General features: G+C 46.7%; 1 protein-coding gene across 1 annotated transcript in view; it reads right to left on the minus strand.

The window, feature by feature from the left end:
• OBSCN (obscurin, cytoskeletal calmodulin and titin-interacting RhoGEF) overlaps nt 1-21,199 on the minus strand; it is a 153,024-nt gene that overhangs the window by 121,653 nt on the left and 10,172 nt on the right. Inside the window, exons 3-9 of the mRNA XM_064639721.1 lie at nt 14,737-15,006; nt 12,109-12,369; nt 9,299-9,601; nt 8,006-8,272; nt 6,942-7,217; nt 3,254-3,526; nt 274-549 (exon numbers count right to left, since the gene is read on the minus strand). Coding sequence (XP_064495791.1) covers nt 274-549; nt 3,254-3,526; nt 6,942-7,217; nt 8,006-8,272; nt 9,299-9,601; nt 12,109-12,369; nt 14,737-15,006 — 1,926 coding nt within the window. The remainder of the gene's footprint in view (nt 1-273; nt 550-3,253; nt 3,527-6,941; nt 7,218-8,005; nt 8,273-9,298; nt 9,602-12,108; nt 12,370-14,736; nt 15,007-21,199) is intronic.

A 21,199-nucleotide genomic window follows, 5' to 3' on the forward strand; every position in this document is an offset into this window, starting at 1 on the left:
CCTCTGCTATGGCCTCACACTGTGCCTCTGTGGGAGTTTTTCTGCAGAGCCAATTGTGAGAGAAGGAATTTCCATCCCTGCCCATCATTTCTTTGTGAGCACAACTGGTCATGGACGCAGAACTGTGTGTATTGTCATTAAATCTGGCTGAAAAATCAGCCCTCTGGCTGAGATATTTCACCCCAGAGAGACCCATGAGATGATCCTCTGAACCTAAGATCTGACTCAGAATGGAACATTCCCTTCTCTTTGGCATTTCCAGCGTTTCCTCACCTCTGACTTTGACTTGGAATGTTATTCTGTCATCCTTCACCTCGCAGGTGTAGCTCCCTTGGTCTTGCTGTGTCACCTTCTTGACGATGAGCTTTCGTTGTGTCCCCTGGGACACCACTGTTGTCCTCTGGTCCTGCTTCACCTCGGTGTGATCCCTCTTCCACACCACAGCTCCGCTGGCAGCTGACACCTCACACACCAGCTCCAGGGTTTCAGAAGGACTGACTGATACTTCTGGAGTCGTCTTGGGCTTGTTGACAAAAGTAACAGCTTCGTCTGGAGCGAAAAAGGGAAAGTAGTTCGTGCCTTGGTTCAGGTTTATCAGCAAAAAGGGAGGACACAGTAATCACTGATCATTATTTCATCATCACACACACGAATGTTGGTGCCTGACTCCCTAACAGATGGTGCAGACTCATTCTCTGATCTTCAGATAATTGCTCTCTGCTACACTGCAATCCCATTCATCTCCCCTACATCCTCATGGATCTTTTAAATCAAGTCCAGATGCCCTCCAGCTGCTGGCACTTTATTCACCACCCCTTGTTTCTGATTTTAAGCAAAGTCTTAGGGATATATTGATGCCTGAATAGAGAAACAGCTTTGGAAAGACTTGAAAAGACTTAAAAACACTTAAGACTTAAAAAGTCTCAGAAAATCTAGTTAGAAGTGATGAGCAGACTTTTTTAAATGTTTCTGAGACCATTCCAGCTCCCTGATCACAATATCAGCCCCCTGGATTAATTCTTCCCCAGACCAGGGTATATATGGAATAATTTAGTTGATAAAATATTCTCCACCTTCATTTAGGATGGAGCTCTGAGCAACCTGGTTTAATGGAATGTGTCCCTGCCCAAAGCAGAGGGGTTGGAATGAGATAATCTTTAAAGTCCCTTCCAAACCAAACCATTCTATGATTTTATGAATAGAGAAGTCAAGAATCTCGTATGTTTTTGTGGGAATTGATGTTCCCGGCAGAGAACTCAGAACTGCCCACACAGCTCAAGTAGTTGAGGTTCCTGCATTGATGCCTCAGCTCAAACCCTGCTGATGGCACAGGTATGAGCTGTGCAAACACACCCACGGAGAACATGTGTCACAAAGGCAGCAAAAACACATCATTTTTAGCAGCTCAGGTTTGTCTCAAGTGCATTTGTAAAAGTAAAAGAGGAGGCAACAAAGTGGAGACAGCATCTTGATGTGAAATGTGAGCAAACCTATTCTACACACCCCGTCCCTAAGATAACAAGGAATATTTGATGGGCATGTCAGGGATTTCATACCCTTCATTCCACCAGGGCAGCTCTTGCCTCAAGAGCAAGCTGAAGGCTGCCAGTTTGAGCCAACCTTAGCTCAGTATTGCATTTCTTTTAGCACCAACTGTTGCCTTCAGTCACTGAGTATCCCAAGGACAATTGCCATGCCAGGCAAGTATTTCACTGAAAATTGTAATTATCAAGACAAGGGATGATGGCTTCAGACTGACAGGGGGCAGGTTTAGATTTAAACTGAAAGAGGGTAGATTTAGGTTAGATGTTAGGCAGAAATTCTTCCCTGTGAGGGTGGGGAGGCCCCTCCCTGGCACAGGTTGCCCAGAGAAGCTGTGGCTGCCCCATCCTTGGAAGTGTCCAAGGCCAGGCTGGACAGGGCTTGGAGCAACCTGGGCTAGTGGAAGGTGTCCCTGCCCATGGCAGGGGGTAAAACTGGATGATCTTCAAGGTCCCTTCCAACCCAAACCATTCTGGGATTCTATGACTGAGGTGATCCCAATTTTCTTTGCCTGAGGTTCACCATAATTATCAAAATGTAGGTACCCAGCTCAGGTAATCCTGCAGGCTTCCTCTGTACCTGATGTTCAGACTGAGGTAGCTCCAGAACACTCTTTAAATCCACCTTAGGATGCTCTAATCAGACAGCATAAATCAATTTATACAAATTGCCTTTAGCAGAGCCTGGCTGGCTCCTTTAGATCACTTTATCAGTGGGTAAAGTCAGGAACTGGGAATTACACTCTGAGTGAATTTCCATCATGTTGGATCCTCAGCCAAAAAGAACTGGAGGTGAGATGCAGAGTCAATACCTGAGCAAACACCAACTGTGAACTGGAAGTAATCCCTCTGGCTCAGTAAATCCTGCAACAATCCCTCAAGACAAGTGCTGTCCTAAATTAACTGGCTTTGCTGAGTTTTTAGCATCGCAGTAACCTGGATGTGCTGCTACAGGTCACAAGTACTCAGTTGATGCTGCTCTTAAATTTCATGTGCTTGCAATGCAGACATGCCACGAGAAGCTTTCACTTCACTTAGGACCAGGTTAAAAATTAGGCTCCAGGCATAATAAGCCAGAAAACCACTTTTAGAAGAAAGGTTCCCACCAGGCGACGCAAATTGATTCAAGCTGGATTTCACAGATATTGAATTTCACGGATGAATTCCTGTGTCATTTCATACCCTGGCTCCATCCTGCTCTGGAATGCAGTGGTGACAAGCATTTCTCTTCTGGGCCTGACCTGACAACCACGTGCTTTCTGCGATGGGCACGTGACACGGACTAACAGCTTCACTTGCAGTACCACAGGGAGATCACAGTGTCCTCTGGGAACAGCAGGGGATGCTTCCCTCTCAAAAGCAGGAGTTCAACTTGTCAGAGGAGGACAGAGTAAGATCTTGGACCTCCTGTCTGAGGTGGCCCTAAGATGAGGCTCGTGCTGAGCTAAAAGAATAAAGACTCCCAGCTGCTGAGCCAGGGGAGTTCTGACTCCAGCCCTACTTAAGGCTTGTGTTGACTTTAAAATATCACATCATTTTTGTATTACTGTGGATCTGCATAAGGACCACAACAAGAGTCAGAGCCTCTGAAAACAGTGGCGTGCAGCCTTGACCCCAAAAATCCATCAGTTTACAAGGAAGGACAAGTAAAATGACCAAAACTTTGAATTTCTCACGCCGACTCCGATCCCACACTTGCATCACGAACCTACCTGAGACTTTTAAATCAAAAACAAGGCTGTCATCTCCAATTTTGCACGTGTAAGTTCCTTCATCTTCCTTTGTCACAGCCGAAGCCACGAGCTTGTGCAGCTTTCCTTTGTCCTCCAGGGTGAATTTCTTGCTGGCTGTGATTTCTTTCCCATCTTTGTACCACTTCACCATGACATTGGCCTCGGAGGTCTCAGAAACAAATTCAGCCTGTTTTCCAGTGATGGCCTTGACAAGTCCTCCACTCTTCTCTTTGTTTATGAAGTTTGCAAGTGCTGAAACAAAATAACAGACACAGAGCTCTGGTAAAGAATTGTGTGCACACCAATAAATTAAGAACATTTACATCTACATTAGGTATTCATTTATCCTAAGTCCAAACTGCATGTTTCATTATGGATCTAATTACTAGATTCCAATGCAGGAGCAGCCAAATTTCCAATCACATTCCTGATTATCATGTGTCCAAAAAAACCAGAGCAGATATCCAACACAGGAGGAGAGGAAGCCCCAGGCAATAGGGCTTAAAGGTAATATCTGAGAGAGGTGAGGAGAAAAATAAAAGAAACTGGAGGGAAAGCCATGAAAGTTATTCATTGCACTGTAACCACCTGGCAAATAAATCAGCTCTAGAAGAGGTTAAAATGTAGCCTAGATAAAGTAAATTACATTAAATTAAAAATATATCTAGATATGTCATAGGACTGAAATGAAATTTCTTCCTGGAAATTAACTGGAGCATAGAAAATAAACAATAATTCTGGCATCGTATTAACGTGTAGTGAAATAATTGAGTCACCAATTGCCTCAAAGCAAAAGATTCAAAACCCCACCGATATCCAAGCTAAAAATGTGACCCTGAAACCACAGTTCCATCTTACTTTGGATAATGGGTTTAATTTTCAAACATCTTTTTAACATATTAGTTTGAAAGAACCCACACAACTGAGTCACTTTTTTGAGACTGTGCAGTCAAAGCTACTAAAATCAAAGCCTTGGTTAGGTAATTGTTTTCTGGGTAGGGGAAAAGGGGGGAAAAGGGAAAAAAGGGAAAATAAAAGGGGGAAAAAAGGGGGAAAAAAGGGAGGAAAGGGGGGAAAGGGGGGAAAGGGGGGAAAGGGGGGAAAGGGGGGAAAGGGGGGAAAGGGGGGAAAGGGGGGAAAGGGGGGAAAGGGGGGAAAGGGGAGCAAAGGGGGAAAAGGGGGAAAGGGGGGAAAGGGGGGAAAGGGGGGAAAGGGGGGAAAAGGGGGGAAAAGGGGGGAAAAGGGGGGAAAAGGGGGGAAAAGGGGGGAAAAGGGGGGAAAAGGGGAGAAAAGGGGAGAAAAGGGGAGAAAAGGGGAGAAAAGGGGAGAAAAAAGGGGGGAAGGGGAAAAAAAGTGGGGGGAAAGGGAGAAAAAAGGGGAGGAAAGGGAGAAAAAAGGGAGGGGAAAGGGGAGGGTAGCCTGTGCCTGTGCAATCAGGGGTCTCTCTAGTTCTGGTCCTCAAGGCACTCAGTTCAGTCACCAGCTTCTGGCAGGGACAGGAACCTACATTTGGCCTCCCCAGGTCCCCACCAGTCCTGTTTGTCTGAGGTTTGCCAAGTCTGCTTGTTAAAAGCAATATCTACGGGCAAAGAAGCATTTGAACTGGGGAAAAAACCTGTTTTCTTTTATTGCTTTTTCCTTGGGGCCTCTGTTTCCAACTCGTTTCTCCAACAGCTCATAAGAGCGGAGCTTTCCCTTCAGTGAGAAAACATCCCAGTCCTTCCTCTACCCAAACACCCACGAAATCTGCAGGGACCAAACACTGCTGAGACCTCTCCTCCTTCACCAGAAGTGCCAGAACTCAGTCCACAGGTTAAAATTTTGAGGAGGGAGAGGAGAGGGAGAGATGGGTCCATTCATGCACCTTTCCCTTCCTCGGAAAACCGGAGTGAAAAATACCACCCCAGCCGCCCGAGGGAGCCGTCTCAGGTGTCCCATTCCATGTCAGGAGGTCAGGTGTCAGGGGATGCCTGGCACGTGGAGCCTCGTGGCAGTGGAGGGGCTCCAGTGATAAATGGCAAGCGCATTTTGGGGCTGGTTTTTGGGCAGGAGGCCCAGCCGGTGACACCGTGGCCGTGGCTCGGCACAGCGGCCCCTGGGCAGCCACGTGATGCCCACGTGTGGCAGATACAGCTGAGCTGCTCCTCAAGGGATTCACCAGCTCCCTGGGACAGATAAAAGGTGGTGATGATGAAAGGTAAAACACTGACCCAGTGTTTGTGACCCTCAGCCTACGAGGGCAGGAGGTACCAAAGGGGATTCTCCAGGAATCAAGCTGTAAACTGCAGATATTCAAGTTACAGTCACAGCTTGACAGCAGAGATTTTAAAACAATGACAGTGATTACTCATTTGATAGTCACATAACAGTGCAGAGCACGTGGAAACATCCATCAACTAATTCAATTAAAGCTGTGGGTAGGGCTGTCAGCATGAAAAGCAGTGCTAAAGAGGCAGAGAGACAGAGAAGAAAACCAAAATTGAGAGCAGGCGCCAAGTGTAGACTGAAATTACTCTTTATACAGATTTAGTCACATGTCTAGATTATTTTTTTCTCTCTCCTGAGTTTGCTCTTTGTGAATAACCAAGCAAGTTGTCAAATGTTAAAAAAAAAAAAAAACAAAACCACATTACTCTGGGCGTTTGTTACTTCTAAAGAGACCAAGGAGAGTGACATGAAAACAAAACATGATGATGAAGCACCTCAAATTCACTCCATGTAGAAACAGTGTGATCATTGCTGGGAAGAAGGTGAGGAGTGAGTTATGGGACAGAACATGGAAATGAAATGGCTTTACAAAGTGAACTTGGCAGCAATGCAAAATATCTGCTGAACTCACCCCAAATGATATTTAGACTGTCCTGGAGTCAGGCTGCACACTCTGAACCTCAAATATCTTAATGACCCCTACGAGGAGCAGTCTGGGGATACACTGGGGCTTTTTAGCCCAAACGTGGTCCCTTCTAAGGCAGAGCAAACTCTACTATAAACAAGTTCATAAAAGCTTGAAAGCAGCTGCAAACCAGTGCTGGTTCAAATCTAACAAGCAAGAAACATCAAAATGAAATTCCCTTTTGCTGTTTCATCTGTACAGCCTTCCATCTGAGCACCTGGAAACAGGAATGAGCTGAGCCATCCAATGTGCCCTGGAAAGGCCTGTTTTTATCCACCAGAGCATTGAGAGAAAACAAACAAAAAATCATCAAATAATAATAAAATTAAAAAAAAAAAATCCCACAATGCCAAGATGATCTGATTAAAGTCCTTCAGAACTTTAATCAGAGCTGAACTCTCTCTTCTGATGTCACACAGCAAGTGTAGGGCAGACATGGGGATGACGTGTGTCCTGTCCTGCCCCTGCAGCTGAATCCCTTCATCACAACAGCACTTTTTCCCCACCCAACACTCGACTTCCTAAAACAACACCAAGTTCCCATGGAATATCAAGATGCCAGTTGGAGTGAAAACACAGCTCTTAGCACTAAACCAGTGCTGCATCTTGTGTTCAATCCCCAGTAATCCTGCTCTGGAACCACGGACACTGTCCAGGCTGGATGTGGACGGGGAATTCCCACAACTCCCTCTGGAGCTTTTTCTTTGGATCCCTTGATACCTCCATTAGTTTAGGGCAGGGACAGGCCACTAAGCAGCCCAGGCACTCACATACCTTTCACTGAAAGCTGAAAGAGCATTTTATCCCCTTCACAGGTGCACTCATAAACTCCGGCATCCTCTTCACAAGTGCTGCGGATTTTCAGGATGTGCCTCTTCCCCACAGTCTGAAGCTCATATTTTTCACTGGCCTTGAGCTCCTTCCCATCTTTCAACCACTTCACTGTGGCCTCTGTGTCTGAAAGCTCAGCCTGGAGTTTGGCTTCCTCCCTCAGCCGAGCAGAGACCTTTTCTACCTCTTTGCTCTTGTTGGTAAATCTCACTGCAGCACCTGCCAGGGCAAAAGTTGTTATTTCAGCTTATATTGAGGTAATTTGTCCCTGCTATGAGTTTCCTTAGACTGTGAGATCTCTAAAAGTATTAAATCCTGTTCCTGCCCTCTCACTCATGTCAATGCTGAGCATTTTTTTCCAGTTCAGACGACCTGACATGTTTTTACTGACGAGTCACTAAGCAATAAGAAACCAAACCATGTTTTTCTACTGATTAATAATACTCCCAACAAGCTTCTGCAGAGATTTTCACCTAAAGCCAAACACATCCTTCCAGAGTCAATGTCTATTCATCATGTTTTGCCAGGCAATGTGGGTAGATACAGATGTTACTGTTATTTCATAAAGAAAGAACTCAACTCTGGTTCTTAAATGATTTACACAATATTAAGTTGTGCATCCCATACACAGTGAACTAAAAGACCTCCAAGAAAAAGCTTTGTTAGTAATTAATGCTCCTTTGCTTTTGAAAGGCTACTAGTCAGAAAGTCCAGGTGAATCTGGAGCTGACATTTGTACTTTAAGGTGACTCAGTGATAGATATGGTGACAGAATCCACTGATTGATGGTTGTGAATGACAGAAATTTGTGAACAGTCTAGTCCTGATACCACCAGCTGGCTAGATGGACTCACTCTGAACTCTGAATGAGGATGGTGATGTCATTCCCAGCACCCACATTAGTTCACATGATGCAATTTCAGGTATTTCCCACAGCCCAGCCCCAGTTCTAATCATCAGGTCACAGCAACAGCCCCATGCCTGGAAGAACAAAGGAAAACAAATACCTTTCACTCTCATCTTGGTGCTGGTCTCAACATCACTGGCAACAAATTTCACTTCTGCTCCATCGTCCTTCTTGGTGACGTTCTTTATGGTGAGGGTGTGAGTGGTTTGGGTTCTCTTGATGATGCAGGTCTCACTTTCCTGTAAGACTTTACCGTTGAGGTACCAGGTGCCGGAACACGTCTTGGTGAGGTCGACAGTAAACAGGGCATCCCCTCCAGGTACAGCCTCAGCTGTTGTCAGGGGGCTTTTCACAGCCAGCACTGGTTCTAGGGAGGAACAACACCACACATCTCTGAGAACAAGACACAAGACGGTCCTGCTGGAGGACAGTTCATCCTAAGAACAAAGTTCTCAGGGTAAAAAAGACACCAGAATAAAATCATGCAGTCTTATATAGAAGGCAATTAATGCTCGGTCTGTAGGATTTGTTTCCTACAGCTTCAAGTTCTTGATCTCTGGATTAGGGTAAATCCTGTTTTTTCAGGGGGGAGAAAAGGCATATTTTGCTGATTTTTTTTATCCCCTAAGATATACAAAGGCATAAGCCTGAAACACCTGGGTTTCCCTATAAGGGTGTTATTAATTTAATAACCAGCACAATTCTTAGATTTCAGAAGGATCCTAAGGAATCACTCCTAGATATTCCTACTAGTCACTTGTAGATATTCTAGGAATATCTACATTCTAGGAATGTCTAGGAATATCTACAATTCTAGGCATTTTCAGGCAGCAAGGGAGGGAAAGGGTGACACAATAACAAGACACAGCATAATCAAGGTCTTCCAAATCTTGTCTAGTGCAGTGAATCAAAGGAAGAAACACACTGGCACCCTAGAAATAAAGTAAACCCCCAATATTTCTCCCAGTAACTCCCAGATTAAAGAAAGACTGGTTAGAACTTGGTCTTCATGATGGTATCATCACCCATCAATATTCTCTAGGTGCAAGATGGACATATCACACATATATTCAAAATTATATCGTAAGTCCACCTCAAGTTTTACTCTCATACCAAGCCTAGAAGAAGACTTAAAAGGTTTAGGGTTCATTGCAGAGAGCTCTGCCTCTCACACAGCTGAGATATTGGAATATAAGCACACTCACAGCTCTTCCACAGAAACCCAACCTCCACCCAACTTTGGTGGCGGTCAGGGGTTGACATGAAGTAGGAGAACCAGCAGTGAAGGGGGGAAAAAAGGTTTTTCTGTGCCATTGCTCCATCCTCAAAGTCATGGGAGACGTTTTCAAAGCACCCACGTGTCCCATCGCCCCAGACCGGGTTTCGTGCTCACCAAGGTGGATGCTCCCGGGGAATTCCAGGTAGGGACTCTGTCCATAGGTGTTGACTGCAGACACTCTGAACTGATAATCAGCCTCTTCTGCCAAGTTGCTCACGGTGAGCTCTGGGACAGGGACGTGGGACTCGTGGCACCTCACCCAGGTGAAGCCAGTGAGTTTCTTGCGTTCCACGATGTACCCGTCGACTGGAATGGGACGGTCCATCTTGGGAGGGGACCATGCCAGGGTCACTGAGGTTTCTGTTTTATTTTTCACCACAGGGTCGGCTGGGGGTTGGGTGGGAGGTTTTTTGGGCGCTGCACCAGGAAAAAAAAAAATAAATAAAATTAGAGGAAGAAGTTTACGTCGGAGTGGAAAAGCCACTGTGCGTCGCCCAGAAAGCTCACGCTGGACTAAAAGTTACTCTTGCTTAATAAAACTCCCTAAAACATTGATGTGAGATGGAAAAGCGAGGGAACAGATAGAAGATGCTTTTGGGGTGCATTACACATAAAGCATAGAACCATTATGGGTGGAAGAGACCTCTGAAATCATCGAGTCCAACCTCTAATGTACAACATTCTCACCTCCACGGAAACGTGTGGTTTCTACACAGTATTAAAATTGTCAACACAGACAATCTTCAACAAACATTTTGTAGACTTAACTCTTCAGTGCTAGATACAGACCTGTCCTGCTGCCTACACAGCTCCTGAGGAAAGCAGACTAACACTCAGCTCTTCATTTTCACTCAGAAGATGGGTAAAACCACCACCAAAGGCTGTTCAAACCTCTTGGAATTATGGACATTTCAGATGCCTGTTACACAGGCTTGGATGTTCTCTGCAGCCTTTTCCTTGTGGGTGTTTGTTCTCTGTCCTGATTCTGTATTTTATGTTATCCCCACTCAGAAGATCTGTTGTATCTTTGTGTTAATTACAGCTAATTGATAGTATCATTGGGGATCTCTGTTTTACTAATTTATGCAGAACCAGATTTTGAGAATTAACTTCAAAAGGAAATGACATAAAGACAGTGTCCCCACTGTGAGACCCTATAATTGCAGAGATGTGATTATTTTATGGTACCTGAGGCCACAAATTTCTCCCTGCAGGTATTTGCATAATGAATATTTATGTTCAGCCTTCTCATTCCTCTTGAATCCTTTGGAAAAGACTCAAGTCCCATCAGGGTTATTCACTACGTGCTGCCACTGATATCATCAGAAACTGGCAATTATCTGATACACTCTAGTTACACCTCTACTGACATGGCAAAGGATTAATTTCATTTAATTTTGGCTATTTGAAAGGTGTCTGGGCTAAGTCAGCCAAGCAGGCTCCAGCTGTAATCCCATGGAGAACAGCACTCTCGGGAGCAACCCATCCCAGCTCAAAGAAGGTGTGGGAGATGGGTGAAACAATCCCACACTGCACATCCTCAGCTATTCACAGCTGTGGAGGGAGCCTGTAGGATGAGCCTAAACTAAAATCTGAGCTCTGGGACAACTGATCTTCTTCCTGCCTCAGTTTACCCACCTTTAAAACGGGCATAGTAACAACACAGGACACTGAGCAAATGATATACGGACATTGCCTGTGTGTTATAAATGCTGTTTGAACAGCCAACACCAGTTTTCTCCAGCTAATTTGAAGAAGACACGAGCACAGTACACAGGATTCTCCAAGCAGATGGTCAGAGATGTTACATAAATAGACTCAGAAGTGTTTTGGGGTGCACAGTTACCAACCTGTCAGTAACTCTGGTCACAGCTAGATGTCAAAGGTCCCACTAGGGTAACATTAAGCTGAGTATTAAGCCCTGGAATGAGATCTCTTGACCTTACCATCAGAAATGGTCATGTAATATTTTCCTCAGCGATACCTCTTTGTGGGAAGGCAGCTTCCTACCTTTTTCCTGTTCCATCAGATCAACACTTTCTCCGTAACTGAAACAGCAGAGTCTGAAATCAAACTGAACTTTGTTGTTCCCATTGAGTTGGTTGGATGTCACAGCTTTCCAAACACCTTAGAAACTGTCACAAAGCCAAATGTGACACTTAGGAATTTTTTTCTCATTTTAGTTCATTGGCATCAGAATGTGCCAGCCAAGTTTAGATAACACAGTAGTTATTAATCTTTAAATCAAAGATTCTGTTTTGCCACTGACTGCAATCAGCGGGGAGAAAAAAAAAGCATCATTCTTCCCAAATTATTACTAGAATGGATTATTTGTTCACATGCAGACTGGAACTGCAGCACAGCAAGAAACCACGTGCAGTTTTGTCTTAAATGAAGCAGGTTTTGCCTGGGAAATGCAGTGCCATCAAAATAAGGCTAAACAAAATTAGACAACTTCACCAAAATCTCATTTCAGACCCAATCTCAACTACATTGCTCCTGCTGCTACTGCTCTGTCAATTAAGATACAGGTTTGTGCCATGCCCTTTCCCAGGATTGCTCTTGCCCAGAGCAGCTGTGAGTTCCCCATCCCTGGAAGTGTTCAAGGCCAGGTTGGATGGGGCCCTGAGAAACCTGGTCTAGTGGAAGGTGTCCTGGCCTGCAGCTGAGGGTTGGAACTCGCTGATCCTTATGGTCCCTTCCAACCCAAACCACTCTGTGGTTCTCTGACTCCTCTCTCTGTGTTTTCATCCCTCCAAAACATCTCATAACACTCATGTTTCAGGCTGTTGGCTTTTTGTGGGCAGACACCAGACCTTCTGTTGCCTTTGGACAACCAAATCACACCACGTGGCTCCCAAAACAACGCGGGAGCACCTGCTCGCTGGGGAAGGCACCGAGGCCAAAATAAACGGGAATCTTACTGGTCACAGTGAACTGGGTGGAAGTCCTGCTTTCATCAGCCAGGAAGGCAATCTCCCCAGCATCTTCCACCTTGCACTCTCGGATGGTCATGGTGTGCTGTTTGCCAGAGCGCGTGATGGAGATGCGGTCGCTGGGCTTCACCTCTTCCTTGTTCTTGAGCCACCGGACGTTCTGGCAATCGTTGTCCAGCTCCACGCAGAAGGTGGCTGTGTCATGGATGAACACTGCAGTCTTCCGTGGAAGCTTTTTAATTATGTTCCCTTCAAAATGAGAAAGCAACCCTGGTCAGCAAACGGCAGGTATTAAAGATTTTGGCAACGCTGGCCCACCTCGACCGTGACAGGACGAGTCCACACCTAATCAAAATATTATAGACACTATGCAGATACCCCTAAATAAATTCCCAGGCTCTGAGGGTACAGAACAGATAACCCCAAGGGCTCATTTTGGCCTTCAAAGAGAGAAAAACAGTCCTGTTTGACTGCAGTCACTCATGTTTCTCATCTACCACACAGAGTCTGCTGTGGGTAAACACAAGGTGTACCTGGCCTTGCCAAGAGCAGATTTGACAGTGATACAGCTTTCAATGCCCAGATATGCTGGGAATTCAAATTAAAACTTTGCTGAAGTAGGTCAGTCTTAAGCCAGACAGGTCTCTTGCCTCTCTCTGGGATTTTACCTCCTTCAAAAGTTACCAGTAAGTTACATAACCAAGATGACAAATGCGTCAGTCACCTGAATTCACAGGAAATACACAAAAACCCTCAGAGTTCTTCTTAGAATCAACCCAGAAATTCATGTGGAATGAACTGCACTTATTTGTGTCCTTTCCAAATGACTGTGATTATTACCACATAATAGAATAACCTCAGAGTTACAAGATGTGACTACTCACAGGAAAGATTGGACAAAGCCTCAGGAGCCAACCCCAGTTGACAGATGGTGACAGGCTCCAGCTCCAGACCAGTCTCTGCAAGGTGAAAGAGCCCTCACCCAGAGCTGTTTAATGAGAAGCAGTGCTGAACTCCCTCATGAAGCAACAGGTCAGGCACAGGTTTCATCATTCTCTGCTCATCTTCCTCCTCCTTGGCCCCACTGCCCTCAGCAGTGTCCCCATCCCCTGCAGCCCTTTACATCCAGCCACGTGCTCTCACATCCTCCCAAACCCATCTTTCTCTCTCCAAGCTTCTCCTCTCAGGGCAGGCACAAGGCTCCCCCAGGAAGGCTTTGCCTCCTTTCTCTCCAGGGAGCTCCACCTGGCTCAGTCACTCTCTCTTTAATGGAACATACCATTACAGCACAAACAAGTAAAGAAATACCAGCTGTCCCACTGGGGCCAAACGTACTAACAGAGCTTGGCTGGTCTAGACCTAATGGAAAGTGCAACAATTAGTGCCTGTCTGAACTATCCCACGTCTCCAGACTAAATTCTTCCTCCTGCATCCACCTGTGGGCACTCTCAGCCTTTTGCTGATGATGCAAAAAGGAATTTGCACAAGGAATACATCACCCAGCTTGTCTTGCAGCAATTTGTGTACAGAAGAAATCCCTCTGGCTTTACTGGGAGTAAGGTCAGGCTTTCAGTGAGTGAGGACAAGACCAATCCTGTAGCTAAGACAGGTCTCCAGTGCCTGCAACTCTGCTGTCTGTGTCTACTCAATGTGAGACACCTCCACCATCCCAAATCTACACCTACACCATCCCAAATCTACACCTACTTCCACTTCAGTCTGAAACCACCACCAGACTCAGGAGACTTAAACCTGGATATCCACATTTTGTCCTTTTCTTATCACCTTTCCAAGCTCCAGAGAACAGCTCCAGCTGCCAAGGATCTGGAGTGTGGATCTGGTTTCCAATCTAAATCACCCTGGTGCTGACTGCAGCCTGCACCACACATCAGACCACAAACCACAGCTGCTAAACCCTCTTCCCAGCGTGGTCAGCACCACTCTCAGACAAGATTCACCCCTGTGTTCACAGGACACCACACAAGATGTGTGTGACAGTGGCAGGGGACCCATCTGGTGCTTGTGGTCATGTTGAGGAAAGTCTGCAGTGCTGGGCTACAGCTCAGGACACCTCAGAAGGCCCTTTCAGCAGAGGTCCCCACTGGGTGACATATCCTGTGCAGAAACTCAGTCTGTCCCTGCTCCCTGACCCTGTGTCCCAGATATACCTTGGCAGGAGCTCCAGGGACCCACTGACCAACCATTTCTTTTCATTTAATGGCATGAAGGTGTGTTGGGGAGGTTTGGGTTGGATATTAGGAAAATATTCTTCCCCCAGAGGGTGGTTGGGCACTGACCAGGCTCCCCAGGGCAGTGGGCACAGCCCCAAGGCTGCCAGAGCTCCGGGAGCTTTTGGACAACACTCTCAGGGACAGGGTGGGATTATTGGGGTGTCCTGTGCAGGGCCAGGAGCACAACTTGGTGATTCTTGTGGGTCCCTTCCAACCCAGGATAATCTATGATTCCTCTCACACCCTAAGGGACTCCGCTCTTGTTCGCTGCACACATGGATGTGGCAAATGCCACTCACAAGGTCGAGTGTGGAGTGTCATGCACGAATCTCACACTATGGCAGGCAAGACCTGCCCAATCTACAACACTGAGAGCCTTCCTTACCTTGGACAGACAGCTCTGCAATGGTCCTGCTCCCTTCTTTCATCTCACAGATGTAAACGGCGTCATCGTCGGCGGTGACGTTCTGCACGGTGAGCCGGCGGTACGTGCCCTCCTCCTCGATGTTGTACTTCTTGCTCTGCCTCAGCTTGGTCTCCTCCTTGAACCAGGAGGTCTCTGTCCCGGGAACGGGCACCTCGCACTGGAAGGTGGCAGATTCCTTCTCCCTCACCTCGAGGTCCTTCAGTTTTTCCTTGAAGGGTATGGCGGGTTCTTCAGAGGGTGAAAACGGAAAGGGAGGAACAAGAGTTTGTGATGAGAGTGGGTTTGGATGGGATTTTAGGAAGAAATTCTTCATTGTGAGGGTGGGGAGGCCCTGGCACAGGTTGCCCAGAGAAGCTGTGGCTGCCCTTGTATCCCTGGAAGTGTCCAAGGCCAGGTTGGAGTAAAAGCCCTTAAAAGTGATCCTGCAAAAGTTGGGTCAATAACAAACAATCTGGTCATAGGAGAGAGCTCAGGGCAGCAATTCTCAGTGAGTGTGAGCAGTTGAGCTGCTCAGCCGGTGCAAGAACCAATGTTTTAGGGGTCTTGCAGCAGAAGTGAACTCAGCAGAGCCATCTGAAAGGGCACAGACAGATGGGAGGTGGCTGAGCACAGGATTGATGTGGGGAAAGCACAGAAGTAACTGAGGGAGGAGTTTTCTGTGCTCCCCACCAGCACCAAAGACCCTGTATCAGCTTTTGTCAATGACAAAAGACAAAGAACTAGAGAATGAGCCCAAGTCTCCCAAGTGCCTCTGCCTCCCTCCAGCAGTGGGGCTGCAGAGCTCTGGCTTAGGAAGAAACCAGAGTGTGGATCAAACATACAGAACAGCTGCATGACAGGGAGGGAAGTCATTTTATGAACTGAACCATGTCTAATTCCAGTGACAGCTGAGCAGTGACATCATCCTGATACCCCAGACCAAAAGTGGAGAAAGGGGAGTTGGACAGCTGGTGGTCACAGCCACGGGACTGGTGCCACAGTCAGGTCACAGACTTGGATTAGCCAGTGCTGATACATCACCACTCATCCTTCATGAGAGATCATGTCTTGATATGTACCCTCACCTTCTGATAACCACCGTGCCAGCTCCCAGCTGGTTTTTGTGACCCCTTTCTGCCTCACCGCACTCACAGCAAAGAATTTTTTCCCAATACCTGATACACACCTCCCCTCTTTCAATTCAAGTAAGATATCAGACTCTGAGGGGTTGACAGGACACCTGGAGGGGGCAATGCTATCAACTACCTTGGTTGTTATCCTAAGATTAAAACCAGGAATCCACACAGGATGTTCAGGAACATGATGACACTCACTGACCGTGTCAATTTGGTCATTTAAAAAAATATATATATATATGTTTTGCCTTAATGCACCTCAATTTAAGGCAGGTCAAAGTCTTGCCTTGAAAAGCCTTCAGCTGTGGTTCCACAGACCTGCCCTGCCCATACTCCACATGGCAATTGTCCTTTTTCCTTTACACAACAGGAAACTCAGACTCCTGCCCTGCAATCCCATGTATCACCCTCTGGAAACACCCCATGCTCCCATTAAGGGGGGATGAAACAGGACAAGCAAGAGGAACCTTCCAGTACATCTTAAGAGGATACAAGAGAGCTGGAGAGGGAATTTGGACAAGGGTCTGGAGTGATGGGACAAGGGGAAATGGCTTCACACTGACAGGGTTGGGTGGGATATTAGGAAGGAATTCTTGTCTGTGGGGGTGAGACACAGGCACAGATTGTCCAGAGAAACTGTGGATGCCCCATCCCTAGAAGTGTCCAAGGCCAGGTTGGACGGGGCTTGGAGCAACCTGGGATGGTGGAAGGAGATTGGAATGAGATGGGCTTTAAGGCCCCTTCCAACCCAAACCATTCTGCTATCAGAGCAGGAAAGCTTTGATCAGAAGGATCCTGCCAGGCTCTGGGAGCTGGATGCAGTGCTGCTGTGTGAGATGGGAGGGAGACTGGAGCTGACACTGGGAACACACGGAATGCGCAGGGGCCAGAAAGAAATCCGAGCTGCACCTGAGGAGAACACAAGTGCACTCCCATCCTGGGAGCAACTGGGCATATCATTAACCCCTCTCCCTTTACAGGCACTAAGCAGTACCTAAGGTGAAGGAAAAAAAAAAAAAAGCTATTCTAGGAAAAAGCTCTTAAATGTACGAATACAGAAGGGTTGGTTGACCCTTTCGTGTGTGTGTTGCAGTAGCAGCACTGCTCTCCCAGCCAGGAAAAGTCAGTACAAGGCTATCTTTGGCAGCTTGGGGTCACAGATACCCTCCGAAAACAACTTTGCTTTCGTCCTGCTGACATGTGCACACGTGTCTTATCTCACTCTGAATGGAGTTTCAGAGAGGCAGCAGCTGATAAACTGAATTAAAGCCTGGGATGCACCCAGCCCACTCCTTTTTCTGCTTTGGAGTTGCTGCAGTGGCTCCAAAACCCACCAGCCTCCTCCTCAATCATGCTCTTTGCATGATCCAGCATGTACCTGAGAAGACAGAGGGAGTTAATTTTGGTCAGGGGTCTACAGAAGAACCATACATAACTAGAGAGCAGGCATCCAAACTCATCAGCCCCCTGCCCGGGTCAGAGAGATGCAATTAAGGTAAGAGATTAAAAAAGAAAGCTGCAAAAAACCTACCCACTGGGGAAAATGTGAGGTAGACACAGCAAAGCAAAACCCTGAGGGAGCACAGAGCAAGAGCAGCTCGTGGAGTTTGCAGGAAACTGCAAGAAATCAGCTCAGGGATGAATTTGGCCGTTTGTCTCGAGGAGATATTTCTCCAGAGATTCATAGGCTTTTTTGTCTGGCCCATAACAAGCAAACAGGCAGTGAGATGATGTTATTTTTAAGAAGTAAATCCTGCTAACACATATTTTGCTAAGAATAGGTGCAGCCTGCAGAGAAGCCAGTGTTTTCTTAACCTTCCCAAGGCACATCTGTCTGCTGGACCTCACTTTCTCACTCACCTACGTTCCCTCTTGCTTACTGCTGGTGTTCTCACAGGTGCTCCATTTATTATTCCAGAGGCAAGTTTTCCCTCTGCAATCCAGTGTGAGTAAGAATATGGAAAATCCTCCCACCATGAGCTATCTAAAGATGGATAGACAAGCTTCCATCCTCTCGTGCCCTTGGTCTTCCTAGTTATTGCGTTTTCCAAGTTTCCTTTCTAACTCCACTTTTCTCAAGCTGCAATTCTCTCCTTCAGATCTCCAGTGTGACTCTCATGATGTTGGTCACCCAAAATCACTGCAGATCAGAGGGAGAAAGAAGTGGCCTCAGCACCAGCCTGTTTCTCCCTGTTTGGCTTGCAACCTTTAACCTTTCCATACAGTATCTGATTACTTTATTCAGGGACTCGGATGAACATTGCTTGGCCCAGGATGGAGACATGAATGCTGTTCTCACTAACTTTACAAGCCTAGGGAAACCTCCAAAGCCTTCAGGAAACTCAAGCTGGTTTATTCATGTGCCTCCCATCCTCCCCACTCTCTGGTTTGTTAAAGGTTTAATCTCGGGAAGAATTTTCCAACTTCTTTTACAGCTCAGTGTATGGATTGTGACACATTTCTAAATCTAACCAAGTTTCAGTTTTCCTTAACTGGGAGGGTGACTCTCTGCCCTGTAGCCTCTCCTTTGAGATTTAAGTCTGATTTACTAAACCTCATTTAGGAACAGCTCAAAAAATCTCTTTCTTTCAGCTCAGTGATCTTTAAGGCACAAGTTCAGCAAAGTGTTCACAAACACGTTGGGAACCTGGGTCCTGTAGGTCCTCAGGTCCCCAGGATCTAGACTGACAGAGTGTAGGAGGCTTTCTGTGGATGTCCCATCCTTGGAAGTGTTCAAGGTCAGGTTGGACAGAAAAGCCTGGTCTAGTGGAAAGTGTCCCTGCCCATGACAAGGGGGTGGAATGAGGTGGTCTTTAAGGTCCCTTCCAACCCAAACCATTCTGATTCTGTGATTTTGGAGGTTTGACCTGTGCCCACTCCCATGCCACAAGAGACCACTAAGAGTCACCTTACAGACATGATGCTGGGCTAAGAAGTCTGGGGTTTTTTATTATTATCTTTAAAAGACCCATAAAAGTTCTCACTCTGATTCTTGTGTTAAAATTCTGTGAAACCAAAATGCCAGAGGATATTCAAACCCACAAAGGTTGTGTTTCCTGGTACGTGTGTCTATGGACACACACTTTGCATGCAGTGTCACAGGCTCTCTAAATATACTGTTACTTGCAGAAAGACCAAAAGCACTTGGGACTGTCCCTTACAGGGCCAGCAGCTGGACTGGGGTCCCCTCCAACTCAGGATATTCTATAATTCTATTATTCCAAGATTCTATGATTCTAAGGGTGGCTGCTTGGAGCATTCAGCCTCTTCTACATGACTGAGCAAAGGGAAGGTTGTGTGGAAAGATAATCTCCCCCCCTAAACCCCATGGCAGGTGAGCAAATGGCATCATCAGTGACATAAATGACAGAATTAAAAGCTCCCTTTGCTGCTGTATCATTCTGAGCTGTCTTGGGAGGGCTCAGAAGCACTTCTGGTGACACAAGGGAGAGTCATTTATCAGGGCCTAATTATAACCAATACATGCAGATTTTCCATGGCAGCCTTGGCCTGGACAGAAAGCCAGACATGGCACAGGGTAACCAAAAAACAATCCATAAACATTTCCACTTCTGACTCACAGGCATCTCTGGACAGTGGACATTGATCAATAAATAAACCTTTTCCCATGGTGCTTGCTCCCAGACCCGCTGCTTCCCATGCTTTCCCATCTCCTTTGGAACAGGAGGTGTGGGAATTAATTCCTTTAATTCCCACAGAGAATAATGACATAAGCACAGGCAGAGCAGGGGCTGTTTGTCTGTGCAAGGAACTGAGCTTGAGGCACCCTCGAAGCCATGACCCACCCGAGGGCCAGGATCAGTCTCCAGCTCTGAGGTAATCCCAGCTTTATGGAAGAGGACAAATGCCCTTCCCAACACCACTCAGCACCTCTGAGGGACAGCAATGGGTGGGACAAGAGCCAGCGAGTTCCACGGATCAGGTGTCACTGATGGACACTGAGCCACTGACAGGAAAGGCAGGGTGAAAAGAGAGGTCCAGAAAAGGGAAACCAGAAAAGCAAATAAAAGCTGAGAGTCTTAAAGACAAGCATAGAACACAGATTCCTGCTCATTTGGATTTCTAATATCTTGTCCTGCCAGGGAAAAAATCGTTTGACTGTTTTTTAAAACCTGTTTTACCACTGCAGTGGCAAAATCTTTAGCCTCTGGCAGCTAATTTACAGGTGCTGCCTGGGTTGCAAACTGCCTGCTGTCCCCTTGCCAGATGGGAGAGCAGCTTGAAAATTTAGAGCTTCCTGGAATGTCCGAGGCCAGGTTGGATGGGGCTTGGAACAACCTGGTCTGGTGGAAGGTGTTCCTGCAGAGGAGGTTGGAACTGGATGATCTTTGAGACCCCTTCCAAATCAAACCATTCTGGGATTCTACGAAATCTCTGTGTCACATTTTTGTTGCCACTGAGAACTTGGTCTGACCTCCACCAGCACTGAGGGACCCTCTGAAGTCAAGTTCATCACCACTGACCACGGCAAACAGAGGCATGCTGGGCCTGCTGGATTTCCTGGGAGCAAACAAGGAATACAGGCTATCCAGGAACACAAGCTGGGAAAAGGCTAAGGGCCTGGCAAGAACAAGGCTGCTGGTGGGTTACTGTACAGGAAAACTGAGATGGACTGTAATTAGAGTTGGGGTGGGTGCCCCAAGGGATCTCCAAGGCAGCCAGACACACTCAGCTTGTAGGGAGGAGTTTCCTCTACTACTGTCTAAAAGGCACATGTGCCAGTGTGGGCAAACCCTGTGGGGAATACAAACCCAGATGTGATTAAAGCCTGGAGGGTCAGACAGGGCATTAGCAGTCACTGATCCAGAGCATGGTAATGGATCTCTTAGATTACTACAAAACCAAGACTGATAGGACCTTCAGAGATCTTATAGGGACCTTAAAAACCATCTATTTTGCAACCCCCTGCCATGGGTATGGATGCCACCCACTATACCAGGTTGTTCAAGTCCTACTCAGAAGACTTGAGTTCGCCCCAGCTGCCCCACAACCTCCCAGTTCCACATCATCCATCCCTGGCTGGCACCTCTTTAATGCCCTTCCTAAAAACTCCCCAGTGATGGAACTCTGTGCCCAGGTCATCCACTCCGGTGCATAACCCCCTTTTCATTGGGAGGGTTTTGTTCTCATCCCACTCATCTTTGCTCTCATCTGACCCACTCCTCTGAGAGCAAGAATACGGAAAATCCTCCCAACAGGAGCTATCTAAAGATGGATGGACAAGCTTCCAACAAGGGTTTGGTGCCAGTTTTGCTCCTGCCCCCACCCCAGCTCAGAAGTGCCCT

This window comes from Pseudopipra pipra, chromosome 1, assembly GCF_036250125.1.
Source record: "Pseudopipra pipra isolate bDixPip1 chromosome 1, bDixPip1.hap1, whole genome shotgun sequence".
NCBI classification, from domain to species: domain Eukaryota; kingdom Metazoa; phylum Chordata; class Aves; order Passeriformes; family Pipridae; genus Pseudopipra; species Pseudopipra pipra.